The sequence below is a fragment of the Vipera ursinii genome (genome assembly GCF_947247035.1).
Source record: "Vipera ursinii genome assembly, chromosome: 6".
Classification (NCBI taxonomy): Eukaryota; Metazoa; Chordata; class Lepidosauria; order Squamata; family Viperidae; genus Vipera; species Vipera ursinii.
In genome coordinates this window covers 3,301,557-3,323,925 of record NC_139515.1, presented here as the reverse complement: position 1 = coordinate 3,323,925, position 22,369 = coordinate 3,301,557, and the positions used below count along the sequence as shown (strand labels likewise).

At 43.7% G+C, this 22,369-nt stretch overlaps 1 protein-coding gene across 1 annotated transcript in view; it reads left to right on the top strand.

Annotated features, from left to right (window-relative positions):
• Positions 1 to 22,369, top strand: part of RELN (reelin) — a gene marked incomplete at its 5' end in the record, with an annotated part of 292,461 nt that overhangs the window by 143,951 nt on the left and 126,141 nt on the right. Inside the window, 7 exons of the mRNA XM_083366535.1 lie at positions 5,769 to 5,881; positions 9,706 to 9,914; positions 13,609 to 13,737; positions 15,225 to 15,334; positions 16,946 to 17,012; positions 18,139 to 18,372; positions 18,955 to 19,116. Coding sequence (XP_083222661.1) covers positions 5,769 to 5,881; positions 9,706 to 9,914; positions 13,609 to 13,737; positions 15,225 to 15,334; positions 16,946 to 17,012; positions 18,139 to 18,372; positions 18,955 to 19,116 — 1,024 coding nt within the window. The remainder of the gene's footprint in view (positions 1 to 5,768; positions 5,882 to 9,705; positions 9,915 to 13,608; positions 13,738 to 15,224; positions 15,335 to 16,945; positions 17,013 to 18,138; positions 18,373 to 18,954; positions 19,117 to 22,369) is intronic.

Here is a 22,369-nt window from a genome sequence, read left to right as displayed (position 1 = left end):
TTCTCTAGCCATTGATAAAAATTATCCCATGTTCTGAGGTACACTGAGTCTTCTTTCTCTCTTATCTTTAATGTCAATCTGTCCGTTTCTGCACAATCTAGAATTTTCTTAATTAGTTCTTCCCTTGGTAGGTTTTCATTTTTCCAATATTGAGCAAATACAATTCTTGCTACAGTTAATACATGTCAGATTAAGTGTGTTCCTATTATTCCTAACAAAAACAATTCTGGCTTAAACTCTATATGTTTTTTTTAGTCATTTTCTCCCAACCATATGTGTATTTTTGACCGAAATCTTTTAGCTTTAGTGCATGGCATGTCCACCAGATATGGTAATGAAGTGGTACTTATTTATCTACTCGCATTTGCACGTTTTAGAACTGCTAGGTTGGCAGGAGCTGAGGTGAGGACGGGAGCTTGCTGTTGTGATTCAGGGTCAGCCTGTGGGTTCGGTAGTTGGGTCGGACGACTCAGAGGAGGAGGGGGGTGTTGAAGAGTTTGCTGAGGGGGTTGAAGATCTTGCTGATGAGAGCCCTCAGCCAGGCCCCTCCCACCTGGTCACAACACAGACCCAGCTGTGTGAGCCTGACAGCGTGGATGAAGATGACCCACAGCTGGCCCTGTTCAAGGACGCCCGACGCAGGAGGCAGTCAATCAGGAGTAAACAGAGGAAGGCAATGGGGCACCTAGGAAGGAGGCAGAGAGAAGCCACGACCTGAACTGTATAAAAGGGGAATGCGTGGGAGGGCTGGTTTGTTGAAGACAACCGCTTGAAAAGCTCCTGTTTCTTGGTTCGTGTCTTGTTCCGTTTGTTTTTGTATTAATAAATTTGGCAGGCTTAATTTTCTGTAGGCTAGGCTTATGCAAAACAGACTTTTATTTATTTTCCCCTTTCAACTCTTCCAGTCCGAATTGGGCATTCTCCTGGATTCAAGGCTATTGCTCAAAGGAACTCATATATTGGTATATAGAGTTCCTTGTCCATCCTTTCCCTCCCACCCATTATGAGGTCAGGTGGATTAAGAGAGAACAAAGTTAAAACAGTCAGCTTCCCAAGTTGAGGGTCACCTAAAACCTGGGCCGATTCAACACAATCATTGCCACAGCCAGTGGCTTGCGACGAAAATAACAAATGCAGTCACAAATGCTTTAGTTATGTAAATACCACTATGCTGGCTAGCACTGCTGATGTTACCTAGTTTGGTAACGAAACACCTGCAAGGAAACTTCCAAGCTCAGAGAGCACGACACAAATATAACTTTCTAGCCTTGGGAGATCCCTGTTCTGTACCAGCCTACTACCGGCCCTGCAGAAAAGGCAGGGACAACCCCTTTACAAAACGGCAAGAGGCTGGAACTAAGCCTGCCAAATTTATTAACATAAAACAGAGCAAAGAGAGCAAACACGAACCATGAAACAGGAGCTATTCAAACGGTTGCCTTCAGCAAACCAGCCCTCCCACACATTCCCCTTAAATACAGTTCAGGGCGTGGCCTCTCTCTGCCTCCTTCCGAGGTGCCCCATTGCCTTCCTCTGTTTACTCCTGATTGACTGCCTCCTGCGTCGGGCGTCCTTGAACAGGGCCAGCTGTGGGTCATCTTCATCCACGCTGTCAGGCTCACACAGCTGGGTCTGCATAGTGACCAGATGGGAGGGGCCTGGCTGAGGGCTCTGCGGAGCCTCAGGGCTGTCCTCTGCAGGCTCTCCAACACCCCCCTCCTCCTCCTCCTCTGAATCGTCCAACCCAACTGCCGAACCCACAGGCTGACCTTGAATCACAACAATCCCATCAAAATAAACAATGAACAAAGTGACACTAATGAGGGCAGCCCAGATTATTTCTGCACATTCTTCAGTGGAGTTTGAAGTCAAAGATAGAATCCGAGTGTCCACAGAGCAGGTCCCCACCGGTCAAATCACACCTCTGTTGAAATAAAATAATTGAGTAATTTGGGCTTTCTTTTCAGTGGCTTGCCACTTGTTTATTTTTTGTTGTCTTTATCGAGGTGAAATCTTTTAAGTTTTACCTCGAGCAAATGGCTTTTGAAGATCAAAGAAGAGGAAAGCTATTTGCTATTCAGAAACAGGGAAGGTGTAACATTAAAACTTTTCGTGCCTCTCTCCCCGTTTGGAGCTAAGGTTGAGATCATCGAAAACAGGTTTAAATTTGGCAGGACCACACAGCTGGTTTCCTTAACGTCCCTTCCTCACCCCTCCCCTTCCCCGAATATTATTCTGCAATGTCCACAAATCGGGGTAAACTCTACGGGGGAAGCTCATCCTTTCAACACTGCGTCCATTAATGCAAAATGGAAAGAGCGAGAAAGGAAGCAGAACGGATCTGGCAAGGCTGTTTTTTTTTTCCCCTTCCTGTCAACAAGACACAAAAAACACCGTTTCTTTACTGGAAGGGAATTCTCTGATCTTCCCTCCCAATTGTCAGGTTGCGTTGGTCATGTCTCATGCACCAAACATGAAGCAGGAAAGGAAGTCTGTTTCGTATCCAGGGGGAGCCACACCTGGTGGAAAACAGGAAAGACACTTTTTTGTCAACCTTCTGAACTCCGAGACAAAGCTGTGAGCTCAGCACAGCTTGGGTGATCGTATCGAAAACACCGATTGCGTGAAAATGAGTTGGTGGATTATTTAAACGTTGCTCTTTTTTTAAAAACGAAGAATGGGTTTTATTTTTGAGTTTTTAGTGCTCAAGTGCTCAGCTAGCCTTGGTTTGAGTTTGCCTTGGCATTATGCTACTCCACGCCACGAGAGAATGCGAATATAAATTTCTGTTGTGTGTGGGGGGGGGAAATTCCCACCTGAGCACGCATTGAGTGCGGTTATCAAGCTGAAGGGTGTTAGACGTTGTTAGAATCACACGTAATCCTTTTTTTAATCTGCTTTCAAACATGCGATCCTTCTTCCCCTGTGGCCTGAGGTAGTACAGACCTACGAGATCGGCTCCTCTTGATAATTGCTAAGCACATTGGTTTGTGCTTAAATTGTAAGCCACCCTGAGTCTTTGGAGAAGGGCGGGATATAAATGGGATTAAAATAAATAAATAAAAATAATAAAATAAATTCAATTGCTGTGCACTTTTACGAAGATTAAACCAACGTTCCATTATTACTGATCACTTAAAAGCAGTTTCAAAATAAACTTGGGTAATGTATAAAGAATTTGGAACGGAGAACTGAAATATTTTAAAGATGATCTCGGGTTTTCAGAAATGCCGAAGAAGTCTCTTCTGATTTAAAAACTAGCTCAACTGAGCAATACCTTATTTAAATCCTTCAACTGATATTTAACTACTCGTCTTACGCTGGAGTTTAGTAATGAACTCAAAGGAAAGTAATCTGTTCTTGTTCTTGGAAATTCCTTCTTCGTTAACTATGAACCAAATCTTTGACAGGAAGTTAGTTCTTAAAAGATGTTAATGTGTTGTTCAATTATATCCTCCAAAATTAGAATTGGTGAATGTTGGAAAGATCATGTTTCAGTTGTTACAAAAAGGTGATAATGAATTCTTGGAAGGACATGACCGTGCCAGACACTAAAGGTTGACTTAATAAATCTGTCAACTCTTAGTCTTTGAACTTGCTCTTGACGAGACAATTTGGTTCTGTGTTACAGTATCTAAGTTTCATTTAATATTCAAAATGGATATATCGTTACAGACTGTATATAATTATGAGATTACTTTAATTAGAGGTTAGATCAGCTCTGATCCCTTACTCTATTTCTGCATGTCCAGATAAGTTTTTTTTTTTGCATTATTTCTTTCAAGACCACAGAAAACTCAAATTCTGACTAAGAAAAATAGAACATAGAGCATAAAATAAGAGAGTTGGAAGGGCCCTCGGAGATCTTCCGGTCCAACCCCTATATCAGGGGTCCCCAACCCCCAGTCCATGGACTGGTACCGGGCTGTAGCATGCCAGCAACCGGTCCACACAAACAAACAAAGCCCCATCCGCAGGGTGCAGGCAGCACACAAAACTCTTTTCCACTCTTTGGTCTGTGGAAAAACCTCTCTCCACGGAACCGGTCCCTGGTGCCCAAAAGGTTGGGGACCTCTGTGTTATACCATTTCAGATGAATAGTTGTCCAGTCCCTGGAAAGCCTTCAGTGATGGAGCACCCACAACAGGGGTGTCAAACTCAATTCCACTGAGGGGCGCATCAGCATTGCGCCTGCCCTCAAAGGGCCAGATGGGCTTGGCTGGGTAAGCTTGGCTGCGTGGTCACAGCCGGGTCACCGCGACTAGGTAGGCACGGCTGGGTGGGCATGGCTAGCTGGACTGGCCAGCTTGATGCCACTCACTCAGTCCAGCCTCACTCATCTCCTCCTCACGGCTTCTGCTGTGCTCACTGTCCTTGGCCAGGTTGCTCATGGTGGGTGCAGGAGGGCAGTGGGGGAGGTGAGCCTTGCGGGCGCCGTTCCAAGGTAGCGACTTCCACCCAGCGGGCTGTGGCGGCAGCTTCCCCTTTGGGCTCACGAGCTTCCCATTCTGGAAGAGAGTGGAGGGGCGGTTGGCTCCTGGCTGGACAGGACTGCGGGCAGTGCCACCGCTGCGGGCAGTGAGGCGAGGCAGGGGGTGGGGGTGGGGGCGGCTTGGCTGTGGGGCTCCGAGGTATGTGAGTGTGGTACAGGTGGGGTGGGGCCTACATAGCTTATTGGATGCCCCGGGCTCACATCCAGCTGGCCGTCGCTGCTGGTCAATGAGTGGCCGAGGGGCCAATGAATGTCAACTGCTGCTGGACATTGCCAACCCCCACAAGCTCGCCACCTTTCCAGAACAAAAAGATCAGGTCTTTGTACTAGGCATAAGATAGCATCGAAAAATAATTCCTAGATGATGAAAATAATTCCTAGATGATGACTCGTACACAGCAACCTAGGCTCCATCCGTAACTCCTTTTTCCCCCTCCCCTTACCATGCTCTTTTCATGCAAGCAATCCCCTCTACCTAAAGCATGAAACATTTGCTTTTATAGAACTAATTTCCCAATATAAAGAAGCTGCTTGCACATAAACAAAAGAGAGAGAGAGAGAGATAGATAGATAGATAGATAGATAGATAGATAGAGATAGAGATAGAGATAGAGAGATAGATATATAATGTATGTATATGTATGTAAAGGTAAAGGTTCCCCCGCACATGCGTGCTATTCGTTTCCGACTCTAGGGGCCGGTGCTCATCTCCGTTTCAAAGCCGAAGAGCCAGCGCTTGTCCAAGGACGTCTCCGTGGTCATGTGGCCGGCATGACTAGACGCCAAAGGCGCACGGAACGCTGTGACCTTCCCACCGGAGTGGTCCCTATTTTTCTACTTGCATTTTTACGTGCTTTCGAACTGCTAGGTTGGCAGAAGCTGGGATGAGTAACAGGCACTCACTCTGTTACGCGGCACTCAGGATTCGACCTGCCAAACTGCCGACCTTCTGATCGACAAGCTCAGCGTCCTAACCCACTGAGCCACTGCGTCCCTTATGTATATGTATATGTATAATGATTACAAAGCATCACTACTAATATCAATATTACTAATATCAAGCTTAAGCATAGTAAAATCCCTTCACTATTATACATACAAGCCATTGCATTGTGTATATTATTGTCCCACTTGCATTAGAATGAAAGAAAGATGAATATTCTGTTAGTGTTACTTTCCCTATATTGGCCCACGTTACCTTAATACCCCGAAAACCGTCCTTGTCACTCTTAAAGTAGAAATAAAGTTAATGGGATTGCCTTGCAACTTATTTCAGGGGGAAGCTGTGACACCGGAGAATCGCATGAAAATGATGTCCTATTATACGCAAAAATTGAAGGGAGAAAAGACCACATCACTCTAGATGTAATGACCTATGTTTCCCACAGGGTAAGTATTCAAAATGTATCCTGAAAAAAGAGCACTAGACTACAACAGAGCACTAGATTACAACAGCAGTAGATTACAAAAGAGCACTAGATTACAACAGCCTGGCTCCAAGCTGTAAAGAGAGAAATATCTGCTAACACCACTTTCTGAAACTCTTTTAGACAATGTGGGTCACTTTTAAAGGCTACAGAGATGATGGGATATGGACCAATCCTGGCCTGTTCCAAGAAAGGAAAATTTAGCATCTAAGGATGTGAGTTTGAAGGGATTAAAATAAAATTTAATTAAATAAATTAAGGTTAAACTGGGGGTCCTAGGGTTTGAAGAAACTAAATTTAAACTGAGGGTCTCAAGGTTTGCAGGAGCTCAATTTAAACTGGGAGGGGGGGAGTCTTAGGATTTGAAGGAACTAACTTTAAACTGAGGGTCTTAGGATTTGAAGAAACTAAATTTAAATGGAAGAATTAAATTTGAAGGAACTAAATTTAAATTGAGGGACTTAGGATTTGAAGGAACTGCATTTAAACTGAGAGGATTTGAAGAAACTGCATTTAAACTGAGGGTCTTAGGATTTGAAGGAACTAAATTTAAATTGAGGGACTTAGGATTTGAAGGAACTGCATTTAAACTGAGGGACAGGATTTGAAGGAACTGCATTTAAACTGAGGGTCTTAGGATTTGAAGGAACTGCATTTAAACTGAGGGTCTTAGGATCTGAAGGAACTAAATTTAAATTGAGGGACTTAGGATTTGAAGGAACTGCATTTAAACTGAGGGACTTAGGATTTGAAGGAACTGCATTTAAACTGAGGGTCTTAGGATTTGAAGGAACTGCATTTAAACTGAGGGTCTTAGGATTTGAAGGAACTGCATTTAAACTGAGGGTCTTAGGATTTGAAGGAATTAAATTTAAGCTGAGGCAGTGGAGGGATTCAAATAGGTGAACAACCGGTTCTCTGTGTGGATTCCGCTTCCGGAAATCCATTCTGGGCCTGGGCAACAAAAAATTAGCTACTGGTTCTGCCGAAGTGGTGTGAACCGGCTGAATCCCACCACTGAACCGAGGGTCTTAAGATCCGAAGCAACTAAATTGAAACTGAAAGCCCATATGACCAACAGTAGACTAGAAGCCAGGAGACTGAAGAAGAAGGCCACAGGAGACCTCTTCCAAAAACGGTTGCCAAGAAAACTGCAGGGCTATCCAAATGTGAAGTCACATCTCTTTCTCCCTTACACACACACACACCACAGTCAGGGAGGGGGAGAAAGAGAAAGAGAAGGAGAAAGAGAGAGAGAGAGACAGACGGAGACAGACAGACACTAGCTTTTCCATTCAGCTCTGCTTTGGATGTCAAGGCAAGGAGGGCTAATGGTGAAAGCACCATCAAGCTGTTGTGACATGGGCTCCACCCCTTTCCTAGGTGCATTATGATGTTACATGCCTATTCAAAAGGGGAGGGGGAGCTCATGATATAACTTCTGTACCAGCCTGCTACCGGCCCTGCAGAAAAGGCAGGGACAACCCCTTTTACAAGAAGGCAAGAGGCTGGAATTACGCCTGCCAAATTTATTACCACAAAAACAAACGGAACAAGACAAACCAAGAAACAGGAGCTTTAAGAAACATGAACTATCCAAGCGGTTGCCTTCAGCAAACCAGCCCTCCCCACACATTCCCCTTATATAGAGTTCAGGGCGTGGCTTCTCTCTGCCTCCTTCCGAGAAGCCCCATTGCCTTCCTCTGTTTACTCCTAATTGACTGCCTCCTGCGTCGGGCGTCCTTGAACAGGGCCAGCTGTGGGTCATCTTCATCCACGCTGTCAGGCTCACACAGCTGGGTCTCCGTGGTGACCAAGTGGGAGGGGCCTGGCTGAGGGCTCTCATCAGCAAGATCTTCAACCCTCTCAGCAAGCTCTTCAACACCCCCCTCCTCCTCCTCTGAGTCGTCCGACCCAACTGCCGAACCCACAGGCTGACCCTGAATCACAACAATAACACCTTGAAACGTGAAAGCTCCTTTCATCATTTTGACAAAAGCCCCCAGTCCTGTGGACACACCTGCCTATTTATCACTTTGCTGCTGTTCATATTTTTCTCCAGGCCTTTGGGGATGGCATTTCCAAAACCAGTGTAGGCCAGAAACGCCACTTTTCAAAAGGTGGGGTGGTTCTTAACAAGTAGCACGGTGCCTGCAATTAGATCGCAAAAAAGACAAGATAAAGTGTGTGTGTGTGTGGGGGGTGTTCCTGAAACAATTAGGCTAGAGTGAAGTTATAGGAATAGGGGGGGCACGATAGCAGCCTTCCAGTATCTCAGGGGCAGCCCCAAAGAAGAGGGAGTCAAGCTATTCTCCAAAGCGCCCGAAGGCAGGACAAGAAGCCACGGATGGAAACTCACCAAGGAGAGAAGCAACCTAGAACTAAGGAGGAATTTCCTGACAGTGAGGACAATTAACCAGTGGAACCACCTGCCTCCAGAAGCTGTGAATACTCCAACACCGGAAGTTTTTAAGAAGAGACTGGACAGCCATTTGTCTGAAATGGTATCGGGTTTCCTGCCTGAGCAGGGGGTTGGACTAGATGACCTCCAAGGTCCCTTCCAACTTTACTATTCTGATTCTGATTATGAATTGGGCGACCATAGGGCCGAGACACCTCAGACAGATTCGGGAAGATGGAGTTGAGGGTTTGGGGTGAGGTTGCCCAAATAACATTGTTGCCTTCCTTCTTAACTGCCGCCAGACCTTTCAAGCAAAATTAGAGCCACTTTGGGCTTAAATCGGGGGAAAACATGTCTGTGAATTGAAGAGCGTTAACCATGGAATTTCAGAAGGGATTGTTGCTGTATACCTTAGCTTTGCTGACTGCCTGTGATTAGGTTGTCCCAAAGGGAGAAACTACAGCGCAAAAAAAAAAAGCCACAACCTCGCAATTAAACCTCACCTTCATTTCACATGCATTGCAAGCCATCGTCTTGGTGTGTTTGTTTGCTTTTTGGCTGCTCACCACCACCTGTCAAATTACTCGTATAAGATCTTGGATAAATTCTGCACCTCTATGCCTTTGGGAGCTATAATTTAACACCAAAGTGGGGTAAACCAGGGTTATCCCATTAGAAGTATATTTTTTTTGTTGTTTGAAATCCTTATACATTTCAATAAAACCATAAATCCAAATTTCTTCCAGGCCTTTCCTCTCGCCCTCCGCCAAAATACAAATACCCAATATATTTAGGGGTGTGTGTGTATGTATGTGTGTATATGTTTGTATACTTGGTACCTAAACGTCCCTAGGTATGTTACTTCCTATGTTTAAGTGTCCAAGAAAGGGACCTAAAACAAGATGGATTGATGACATCAGCAAGTATTGTGGGTCCAATTGTCAAAAGCTCAGGACAATATTGGTTGGAAACATGCGGAAAAGGTCTTCATCCTGCAGTGGATAGAGGAGGAGGAGGAGGAGGAGGAGGAGGAGGAGGAGGAGGAGGAGGAGGAGGAGGAGGAGAATGGAAACTAATCAAGGAGAGAAGCAACCTAGAACTAAGGAGAAACTTCCTGACAGGGAGGACAATTAACCTGTGGAACAACCTGCCTCCAGAAGCAGTAAATGCTCCATCACTGGAGGCTTTTAAGAAGAGACTGGACAGCCATTTGTCTGAGATGGTATAGAGTTTCCTACCTGAGCAGAGGGTTGGACTAGAAGACCTCCAAGGTCCCTTCCATCTCTATTATTCTGTACATTCTGTATATATCTTCTTCTTTTGCTACAGACTGGAAACAGTCAAAATTAACCACCTTTGTCTGGTTTTTGTCGTTTCTATCTAAGATTCCCTCATTGGTCTCAGCTGTCATCAGTCCAGAACTTCAGACTCCGGCCACCAAATTCTGCCTCAAACAGAAGAATCACCAAGGCCCTAACCGAAATGTCTGGGCTATTGATTACTTCCACGTCCTGCCCGTTCTTCCTTCTACCGTCACCCACATGGTCCAGTTTTCCATTAACTTGGGCTGTGGAACCCACCAACCGGGCAACAGGTAAAGCGCGCCCAGCTGGCGTTTTGCAAATATCATTGCTCCCCTAATTTATACCTCCTCAACTTACAGCAATTCTGACTGTTCGAAGTTACTTACGACCGTTTTTCACGCTTAGGACTGTTGCGGCATCCCCAGGGTCATGGGATCAAAAACTTAGATGCCTGGCTCATATTTTATTTTGTCCAGTTTAGTCATGCTCCAAGAAAAAACATCAAGCTCGGAGAGCGCCAAGGACGTGGGCCTTCCGCTCCCAATAAATAAAATAACAGCTAGAAACACAGGGGGAAGTTTAAAGCAAAGCTTCCCAAATCTGGCGTCTCCAGAAGTAGGGGATTCCAAAAAGCTTGCTTACTACATCTTCTGAAAATTAGGGAGGCCGGTGAAAAATCCCCTTTTTCATCGTTTCCTGCCCTGCGTTGTTGTCAGCCGTTCGCGTTGGCTGTACATTTATATGCAAACCGAGGGCCATTTCTGTGTAGATATTTATTTGTTCTGCTGGTGCTGAGCATGGTACCACAGCAGGATGGAGACCTAAATTGCTTCCATTTTTAATACGCGGTGCTGAATAGAAACGGTAATATGAATAATTCCTTTTAAACGAAACTCTCTTTTAAGAGACACGGAGCAGCATAATTTTCTGCTTGATCGCGAAGCTTTCTCACGGAGTCTTTGACCTCTTTTGAAACGTTATTATTTTATTTTATTTTATTTTATTTTATTTTATTTTATTATTTTATTATTTTATTTTATTTATTTTATTTTATTATTTTATTTTATTTTATTTTATTATTTTATTTTATTTTATTATTTTTTATTTTATTTTATTTTATTATTTTATTTTATTTTATTTTATTTTATTTTATTTTATTATTTTATTTTATTTTATTATTTTATTTTATTATTTTATTTTATTTTATTTTATTTTATTATTTTATTTTATTATTTTATTTTATTTTATTTTATTATTTTATTTTATTTTATTATTTTATTTTATTATTTTATTTTATTTTATTTTATTTTATTTTATTATTTTTTATTTTATTATTTTATTTTATTATTTTATTTTATTTTATTTTATTTTATTATTTTATTTTATTTTATTATTTTATTTTATTATTTTATTTTATTTTATTTTATTTTATTATTTTATTTTATTATTTTATTTTATTTTATTTTATTTTATTATTTTATTTTATTATTTTATTTTATTATTTTATTTTATTTTATTTTATTTTATTTTATTTTATTTTATTTTATTATTTTATTTTATTGGCTTCCTGTTCCCATAGTGCTTAAGTTCCCCCCCTTTCCCACCACTTTTTTTTTCTTTTTGCCAGTTGCTAACTTTCGGCAAATTTCATCTCAATTTCATCTCAATTTCAAATTTGGCAGCACACATTTCTTTAGCCACTAAAAGCATGATTTTGAATAGCACCGTCATTTCCGTGACCTGGGATCGTAAGAAACCTTGTGTAAACATGCGAAGGGAATATGGTCCTCGCGGAATATAAATTTCAGCTCGGATGGAATGGGCGAAACCTCCTATGCTATTTAATGCAAATTTAAAATAACACGGGCAGAATAACAGTACAAAAAGACATTCTTCAAGAGAAGCCGTATCCAAAATAAATGATTCCGAAATGGGTAAGCCATCTTCGGCTTAGTTGGTGTCAGGCTAATGAGTTATTAATTTGTTTTAATGCATCATCTGCAGAATTTTAAATTGGGGGGGGGGCGTTAGAATTAAATTGTGCCGCTTACTTTAGGGTACACATGCATTTTTCAAGCGAGTTCATTTCTGTTAATGCTTCCCGAATTACTTGACAGCTCTCCAGAATATAATGAGGATCATGCTTCATCCGAATGTGTGCAACCGACTTTCATTTTTAATAATGAGAGGTGGCAAACTTTTTTCTTAAAATTCAGGAGTAGGTGTTGTTCTGAGTCAAAACACCCAAAAAACGGCCACAAAAGTTAATGAACTGAAAATCTCCCCACAAATCGCTCACGGCAGGAATTGTGGGATGGCTGAAGGCAGCATCAACTTTCTCTGCAGTTATGTATGTAGCAATAGCAACAGCACCTAGACTTATATACCGCTTCTCAGTGCTTAACTGGCCTCTCTAAGCGGTTTGCAGAATCCGCATCTTCCCCCCCCCCAGCAATCTAGGTTTTCATTTTACCAACCTTGGAAGGATGGAAAGCTGAGTCAACCTTGAGACAGACAGAATTGAACTCCTGGCTGTGGGCAGAGTCAGCCTGCAGTACTGCTTTCTCACCACTGCGCCATCACGGCTTAGATAATAGCAATAGCAATAGCACTTTGAACTTATATACCACTTTGTAGTGCTTTTACAACCCTCTCTAAGCGGTTTACAGAGTCACTATATTGCCCCCAACAATCTGGGTCCTCGTTTTACAGACCTCAGAAGGATGGAAGGCTGAGTCAACCTTGACTCTCCTCAGGATCGAACGCCTGGCAGTGGGCAGAGTTAGCTGGCAATATCACGTTCTAACCACCATGCCACAGTTCCTGGCAATATGTTTGTCACTCTGCTTTGGCTTCCCCATACTTTATACGGCAGGCGATGGCACAAGAGGATCGGAAGTGACGGTCAGGGCGGGGTGCTTTGAAGTCCTTCTGACACTTGATTGAGCGGCATCATTGAAGATCAGAACTTCAGTTTTGACTGGTGGGAGCTGGGGCCAGAATCTCACCATGTTTTCCCCAATGTCCTCTCGTCAACCTCTGTCTTTCCCATTGAGTTTCTGAAAATGCTTATGTTGACTATGACATCCATGCATAACTTAACCTTTATACTTTCTAACTCTAAACTCAGGGAACATAAAGCTTACCAATAAAGGAGAATATTTTTAGCTCCCAGTTGAAATGAGAGGTCCTGGGTGGTCTCTGACCTTGGTTGTTTTCTTGCAGAGGCTCCATTACCCAATGAAAGCACACCCCACTCCCTTCTAGCCACACTAGCACCAGGGACCCCACAATCGTCCTCCTCCTCCTCCATTCCACATACCCCACTCCTATGTACCACTCATGATGTTATCTAGTTGGCTCATGAATGGTTTGCAAGAAAACCACCAAGCTCAGAGAGCAGCAAGGACCTCACAGTCGCTGTTCTCCTCCTCCTCCATTCCACACCCCACCCCCTTGTACCACTGATGATGTTACCTAGTTTGGTCATGAAACGTCTGCAAGAAAATACGCAAGCTAAGAGAGCACCAAGGGCCTCTCGTAAACAACTAAACCTCCCATTTAGCCGTTGAACCCCTACACAAAGTTGTTTGAGGAACCTATTGTTGATAGAATCACACCAAGCTTCTGTCTCAATTTCTCTTTGTCTGGCTCTCCTCAGTACAAATGATACTCAGCGTTGAGTAGAATTTCAACCAAATGTGGCCTCCGGCCTAAATAAGGCTTAGAGGTCTTGTCAACCTACCCATCAGCCAAACTCTTTTTGACGTGGGTAACCAGCTTGTGTTTTGGTGCATTGCTGTTCATCTTGAACGTTCAGCTTTTCAACGGGCCCGGGCATTTCATATTTCAGATCAATTATTTAATAAGCCGTGTTTATAAAGCCTTTGTGCGTCCTTGGCGCAAACACCTATTTATTGCAGTCTGGTCCAGATAAGGAATTGAATTATTCTGTTTTATGCCTTCGTTTCTTTTTGTTGCCAGTGTTAGCTTGGAATTCTCCAACAACCACGGACGCTCGTGGTCCTTACTTCACTCCGAATGTCTGCCGGAGACGTGTGCCGGATCCCACCTTCCTCACAGCACGGTCTATGGGTCTGAAAACTACAGCGGGTAAGGGACTATTTTTGCGAAAATAACTCTGCCCGAAGAATGATGCAAGAATTAAATTGTACATAACTCTGCGAGGAAAACAGTCTCTTGTAATCTATTCTCTCGGACAAAAAAAAATGCAGTTCAACATGTTATGGGATGTTAAAAATGCTGTTCTGCCCAAATTCGCGAAGGACCCTTCCATCTTCAAGGGTTTTAGATATGAAAGTGGATTTGATAGAAGAATGATTAGTTTTGGAAGAAACTAGAATAGAATAGAGCTGGAAGGGACCCTGGAGGTCTTCTAGTCCAGCCCCCTGCTCAAGCAGGAGAACCTATATCATCTCAGACAAATGATTGTCTAGTCTCTTCTTGAAAATCTCCAGTGATGGAGCGCCCATGATTTCTGGCGGCAAGCAGTTCCACTGGTTAATTGTCCTCACTGTCAGGAAGTTTCTCCTTAATTCCAGGTTGCTTCTCTCTTTGATCAGTTTCCAACCACTGTTTCTCGTCCTTCCCTCTGGTGCTTTGCAGAATAATTTGACCCCCTCTTCCTTGTGGCAGCCCCTCAGATACTGGACCGCTCCTATCATGTCTCCCCTATTTCTTCTTTTCTTTAGACTAGCCAAACCCAAGTCCCGCAGCCATTTTTCGTATATTTTAGCCTCCAGGCCTTGGATCATCTTAGTTGCTCTTCTCTGAATTTTTCCCACAGTCTCAACATCTTTTTTGTGAGATGGTGACCAGAATTGGCTGCAGTATTCCAGTATTTTTAAGAAAAAAAACTAGTTGTAACCATACATAGTATTTCTAGAAATTCTTTCTGAATATGGTAGAGCTAAAACACTTGGCAGAATAAAATCTTTCAACAGAGATAAATTTTGTGTGTTGGGAGATGACTGAGATCGGATTTATATACCATTACATCTATTCTACATTCTCACAGAATTTAAGCCAGTACAGTAGTTCCCAAGTTACATCCGTTTGTTTAGTGAGTGTTTGAAGTTACAAATGGCTTATGACCGTTTTTATTATTATTATTATTATTATTAACTGTTGTAGCATCCCCCGATCATGTGATCAAAATTCAAACACTTGGCAACTGATTCATACTTATGACGATTGCAATGTCTTGGGGGCGGGTGTCACGTGATCCCCTTTTGCGACCTCCTGACCAGCAAAGTCAATGGGGAAGTCGGATTCACTTGACAGCCGTTGTTACTAGCTTAAAAACGCCCGTGATTCACTTAACAACCGTGTCAAGGAAGGTGGTAAAATGGACCAAAGCTCCCTTAACAAATGTTTCGCTTAGTGACAGAGGTTTGGGGATCAGCGGGGGCCCTACGTCGAGGGCTGCCTCCCCTGAAAATCAACCTTACGTCGCTGGTAGACGGACCCGGAATTGCTCTAGGTCATTTAAGCCAGACACCTTTGTTTTTTAAAAGTTCGCTTTTAAAAACTTTCAAAGTCGCACTGAAAAAGCGGGAATTCTCCTCTATGTCTTTCAGGTGGAACCGAATAACTACTCCCCTTCCCAACGCAGCATTAACGAGAAACACCAGGATTCGGTGGAGACAGACCGGATCCGTTCTTGGAAAGATGTGGGCAATTGACAACAGTTAGTAGTGTTTATTACCGCCGGCGTTATCTACGTAGGGTGCCATCACAGTTTCCAAAACCGCAGCAGCCATGCGCCGTCTGCGTTCGCCCCCTCGCAACGCCAGCAGCCCCGTGCTAACGCAGCTCTCGGCCTCTCCCCCAGCCTGCCACTGGCTGTATTGTATGCTCCCATCCCCAACAGCCCCCTTACTCACCCCTGCTGCTGCCCACCCCCCAATTGGCTGGGGGCTATTTGTCTCATGCAGCCTAAGAGCCAGGTCAAATGGTGTCTGGGCGAATCGGCAAGAATGAAGGGACCAGTGGCCGTGGGTGGACCAGCGGAGGAGGAAATCTGGATGTAAATGGGCTGAGGCAGGTGGTTGGGAGGCGAAGGAGGCACAGCCAAAGGTCGTGGCCTAAACGTCCCATTCTGATCTACATAGTACCAAAGCCCTCCTGTTTGCCTGTGTGTAACCTTTAACTAGACCAGGGGTAGGCAACTGTGGCTTTTTTATGACTCGTGGACTTCAACTCCCAGAATTCCTGAGCCAGCTGGCTCAGCTTGGAAACCTCTCCCTTTCCCCTCAGCGTGGCTGGCTCAGGAATTCTGGGAGTTGAAGTCCACGAGTCATAAAAGAGACAAGGTTGCCCACCCCTGGCCTAGTTTAATGAAAAGGACTAGGGTTGACATGATAGCAATGTTTCAAGATCTAAGGCAGAAGTAAGGAACCTTGGCTCTTTTATGACTGGTGGACTTCAATTCCCAGCATTCCTGAGCCAGCATGACTCAGCTTAGAAACCTCGCCCTTTCCCCTCAGCGTGGCTGGCTCAGGAATTCTGGGAGTTGAAGTCCACAAGTCATAAAGCGGCCTAGGCCAGGGGTAGGCAACCTTGGCTCTTTTATGACTGGTGGACTTCAATTCCCAGCATTCCCGAGCCAGCATGACTCAGCTTAGAAACCTCTCCCTTTCCCCTCAGCGTGGCTGGCTCAGGAATTCTGGGAGTTGAAGTCCACAAGTCATAAAGCGGCCTAGGCCAGGGGTAGGCAACCTTGACCCTTTTATGACTTGTGGACTTCAACTCCCAGAATTCCTGAGCCAGCCATGGCTCAGCTTGGAAACCTCTCCCTTTCCCCTCAGCGTGGCTGGCTCAGGAATTCTGGGAGTTGAAGTCCACGAGTCATAAAAGAGCCAAGGTTGCCTGCCCCTGGTCTAGTTTAATGAAAAGAAGGACTAGGGTTGACATGATAGCAATGTTCCAAGATCTAAGGCAGAAGTAAGGAACCTGATCATGTTTTGGGTGCTTGGCAACCAGCCCATATTTGCAGGCTCCGGGGGGGGGTCACATGACATCAATTAATGACACGCACACCCCAAAAACTGCTATTTACTTCCGTTTTTTGGCAAAAGAAAAGGCCTTGTGGACAAGGTAGTCACTTAACGACCAAGTTCAGTCACATGGTAATGACCAGCACAGCTTACAACGGTAATTCCAGATGTAAATGGAGGACTATCTGTTATATACTTTAGCCTTGGTAGAAACAGTGCGATGAACTTTATATGCCCGTGACTTAAATACATCAAAAGTTCTGCAATTTAACTTCAGCACACTTATTTTTTTCTCCCTGTAGTTTACATTGGTCCATCTTGTCTCAAATTCTGCTCAGGGCGAGGTCAATGCACTAGAAGCGGTTGCAAGTAAGTCTTTGTGTTGTGTAAAGTTGTTTTTTGAATTGTAGGACAGCATGGCTTCTGGGATTATAGCTTCTCCTGATAGCACAATCAGAATCTTCAAGATGGATGGATGGATGGATGGATGGATGGATGGATGGATGGATGGATGGATGGATAATAGACATAGATAGGCAGACAGATAAATGATAAAGGTAGAGATAGATAGATAGATAGATAGATAGATAGATAGATAGATAGATAGATAGATAGATAGACACACAGACAGACAAACAGACAGATAAAAGATGTTAATAGACATAGATAGGCATACAGATAAATGATAAAGGTAGAGATAGATAGATAGATAGATAGATAGATAGATAGATAGATAGATAGATAGATAGATAGGCAAGAAATGATAATATAGATAGGCAGACAGATAAATGATAAAGGTAGAGATAGATAGACAGACGAGATTATAATAGACATAGATAGGCAGACAGATAAATGATAAAGGTAGAGATAGATAGATAGATAGATAGATAGATAGATAGATAGATAGATAGATAGATGATAGATAGATAGATAAGAAATGATAATAGAGATAGATAGGCAGACAGATAAATGATAAAGGTAGAGATAGATGGATAGATAGATAGATAGATAGATAGATAGATAGATAGATAGATAGATAGATGATAGATAGATAGACAGATAGACAGGCAGGCAGGCAGGCAGGCAGGCAGACAAGAGATGTTAATAGACATAGATAGGCAGACAGATAAATGATAAAGGTAGAGATAGATAGATAGATAGATAGATAGATAGATAGATAGATAGATAGGAAATGATAATACAATAGATAGGCAGACAGATAAATGATAAAGGCAGAGAGAGAGAGAGACAGACAGACAGACAGATAAGAGATGATAATAGACATAGATAGGCAGAGAGATAAATGATAAAGTTAGAGACAGACAGACAGACAGACAGACAGAGAAAGAAAAAACAGATTCCTGCTTTGCTTAGATGAGATGTACTGTATCTCTACAGGAGATTGGACTGCCCCATTTCTTAAGATCTCGTGCAACTTTTATTTCTCTCAAAGGTTGATAAATATTTAGCTGGCTTTTGCTTCTTTCTTTACCAGGTGTGACCCTGGCTTTTCAGGGCCTGCATGTGAGATGGCTTCTCAAACCTTCCCCATGTTCATCTCGGAAAGCTTCAGCAATTCTAGACTCTCTTCCTATCACAACTTTTACTCTATCCGTGGTGCTGAAGTCAGCTTCGGCTGCGGAGTTCTAGCGAGCGGCAAAGCTCTGGTTTTTAACAGAGACGGGAGACGTCAGCTCGTCACGTCTTTCTTCGACAGCACCCAGTCAAGGTAAACAGCAAAAAGCCACACAGACGCCTCCAAACTCGGTTCAACCAACCCTTTGCGTCTTCAATTAAAAACGGAGCTTTCGTTCGAGAGAGAAAGGGGAGAAAAAAAATCAACGCTTGAATTCTGGATTGTATTTTTACATTCCATTCCGGATACGAGAACGCATTTCATTTTTTTTTAAAAAAAAAACTTTATTTGCAGGGCTAAGTGTTTAATCCATCGGGGGGTAATTACGCGGTTGCCTGTTTGCAAAACATGCAACGTTAATATCAAAAGTGAGTGTCAGAGCCAAGCGCTGGTTAATTATTTATGGGGGGGGCCTGTATTTATTTTGACAGCTTGCGGTAGCTGATTAGATCCATTCAATCGCTCCCGGTCCCTGATAAATAATTGAACGCAAGAGTGATTGGCATTTAAAAACAACGCGCGCCGTATTACCCGGCTGGACTAAATAAACGACTTCCGCTCTAGGAAGGAGCCATCGCTGTTGTTTACTTTAGGTTTGCCTTAATGCATAGGATTATGGGAAGCGAAGGCTGCGGGAATGGTAATTTATGATGATCTGTCCTCTCCTCAAACCAGATTCCTCCAATTCACTTTGCGACTCGGGAGCCGGTCCGTTCTGAGTACTTGCAAAGCACCAGATCAGCCCGGAGAAGGTGTTCTGCTGCATTATTCATACGACAATGGGATTACGTGGAAACTTCTGGAACATTATCCCTACCTTAACTATCACGAGCCGAGGTAAATGCGTGGCTTTAACGTGGCCTAGTGCAAAAGCATCCCGTTACGACAGGGGTAGGCAACCTCGGCTCTTTTATGACTCGTGGACTTCAACTCCCAGAATTCCTGAGCCAGCTGGCTCAGGAATTCTGGGAGTTGAAGTCCACGAGTCATAAAAGAGCCGAGGTTTGTTTCTTATCCTGCCCTCTGGTGCTTTGGAGAATAATGTGAACCCCTCATCTTCATGGCAGCCCCTCAAATACTGGAATGCTGCTATCCTGTCTCCCCTATTTCTTCTTTTCTTTAGACTAGCCAAACCCAAATCCTGTGCCCGTTCTTCGTATGTTTTAACCTCCAGGCCTTTGATCATTTTAGCTGCTCTTCTCTGAACTTTTTCCCAACTCTCAACATCTTTTTTGTGATATGTTGACCAAAACTGGCTGCAGTATTCCAGGTGTGGCCTCACTAGGGTTTTTATAAAGCGCTGCTAGTACTTCGTGTGATCTTGATTCTATGCCTCTGTTTATACAACCCAGGGTTGTGTTAGCTTTTTTGGCTGCTGCTACACACGGCAGGCTCATGGTTAAGTGATCATCCACTTGGACTCCAAGGTCCCTCTCACAGTGGCTGTTCTACAAAGATACTTGAGGCTCTGCAGATGGTCTTCCTGTTTTTATCCCTATAACAGTCCTTGGAAGAGGTGATGTTGTGAGCCAGCACTTCAATATGAGCCAGCAGTGTGCTGCAGCTGCCAAAAAAGCCAACACAGTGCTAGGCTGCATTAACAGAGGGATAGAACCAAGATCAGGTGAAGTATTAATACCACTTTACAAGGCCTTGGTAAGGCCACACTTGGGAATATGGCATCCAGTTTTGGTCACCACCACGATGTAAAAAAGATGTTGAGACTCTGGAAAGACTGCAGAGAAGAGCAACAAAGATGATTGGGGGACTGGAGGCTAAAATGTATAGGGAACGGTTGCTGGAATTGGGTATGTGTAGTTTAATGAAGAGAAGGGTGAGGGGTGACATGATAGCCATGTTCCAGTATCTCAGGGGCTGCCCCAAAGAAGAGGGAGTCAAGCTGTTCTCCAAAGCACCTGAAAGCAGGACAAGAAGCAACGGATGGAAACTCACCAAGGAGAGAAGCAACCTGGAACTAAGGAGAAACTTCCCGACAGTTAGAACAATTAACCAGTGGAACAACCTGCCTCCAGAGGTGGTGAATGCTCCAACACTGGAAGTTTTTAAGAAGAGACTGGACAGCCATTAGTCTGAAACAGTACAGGGTGTTCCTGCCTGAGCAGGGGGTTGGACTAGATGACCTCCAAGGTCCCTTCCAACTTTACTAGTATGATTATGATCATCCAAGAAGCTTCTTCAAGCTCGGACTAGATGGTGGGGAAGCTGAAGAAGCGTCTTGGATGAGAAACGAAACGTCTTCAACGAAAAACAAGAAAGTCCAGTTACCTCTTGAAATAGCACCTTTGGGACAACCGTGACCTGGAGGATTGAGAATCTCCATGAATAGAAGGATTAAGGATAGCTGTCTGTCAGTATTTGAGAGGCTGTCACAGAGAAGACTAGGTCAACTTATTCTCCAAAGCACCTGAGGACAGGGCAAGAAGTAATGGGTGGAAGACCATTGAAGAGACATCTAACCTAGAACTAAGGAGGAATTTCCTGACAGTGAGAACAATTAATCGGTGGAACTCCTTGCCTCCAGAAGTTGTGGCTGCATCCCTGGGGGCTTTCAAGAGAAGACTGGGCAGCCATTTGTCCAGAATGGTATAAACAGGTCGCCTGCCTGAGAAGCAGGTTGGACTAGAAGACCTCCAAGGTCCCTTTCAATCCTATTATTCTATTATTTGGTTATTCTGTTACGTGCATTTCAAATGTAAAACTCTTGCATTTTTTCCCCCTCCCACTTAAAAATAATTATTTTCCTAGACACCTGCCTGGATAGGTATATTGTGGAAGAGAATGCGTATTTAACAATTAATCCAAAATCTTCTGAAAAGCCTGTCTTGGATTTTTTCATTCTTCAGGGGGGGGGGAAAAATCATTTTCTTCCTCTTTGTTCTTTGTGTCGGAGGGAAAAATGAAGATTTGAGAAATGATCTTTGTTTTTCCCCGTGGCTGAACGTGACTCACTACGTGTTGGAAACCAGACCACCTACCTTTCCCCAGATCCTTTTAATTGTCTGAAATATTTATTTATTTTCCCCCTTTCTACACCCCGTCTCTCATTCGGCTCCACCGTTTGATCTTCTCGCTAATCAATTAACACATCCTTCCGGCAGTAATAAATGCGATATCGCACGATGCTCTTAAAGGCAGATCCATCGAAGCCTGTGTGTTCTTTGTCACAAGGGAAGACGCCAAGTTTTTGCAGCACAAGACTATAAACTACAATGACACGTACCGGTGGGTTATCGTTAGACACAGCAAGGGGAAGATGTTGAAGTTAGTGTACGAATTTATTTTTACTTTGCCCCTTGCTACATGGTTTGCAGACTTTTTTTTTTTAAGGAAAAAAAAAGAGGCAAGGTTGGTAGGGATGCTGAAAGTTCCTTTGCCAATATTTTGTTATAGATTGATGAGGAGAAACATCCCTTATGTTCTTACACCTCAGCCTTCGCCTTGCGTGCTTCTTCGTGTGGGCATCTGCCGTTATTGATTTACGGAACATTCTCCTAGATGTCATTGCCATGGCAATTAATGCATGCTCCCCATGGCTGTGTTCCATAATTGCCCCTGGAAATTCAATATTATTCTTAATTTTCTTCACAGCTCATCAAATCTAGGTTTTTGTTGTCAGAGTTTCTTGCCAGGAGAGAACTTGAGGGCTCCTGGTGGGCCTGCCTCCCCAACCATGCAGCCGAAGATCCTTTACTCTCCCTTCTTCCCTAGAATTAATCTTTATGTTTGGATATTCTTATTTGGTAGGGACGCGGTGGCTCAGTGGGTTAGGACCCTGAGCTTGTTGATCAGAAGGTCGGCAGTTTGGCGGGTCGAATCCTGAGTGCCGCGTAGCAGAGTGAGCGCCTGTTACTCGTCCCAGCTTCTGCCAACCTAGCAGTCCGATAGCACGTGAAAATGCAAGTAGAAAAATAGGGACCACTCCGGTGGGAAGGTAACAGCGTTCCGTGCGCCTTTGGCGTCCAGTCATGCCGGCCACATGACCACGGAGACGTCCTCGGACAAGCGCTGGCTCTTCGGCTTTGAAACGGAGATGAGCACCGGCCCCTGGAGTCGGAATCGACTAGCACGC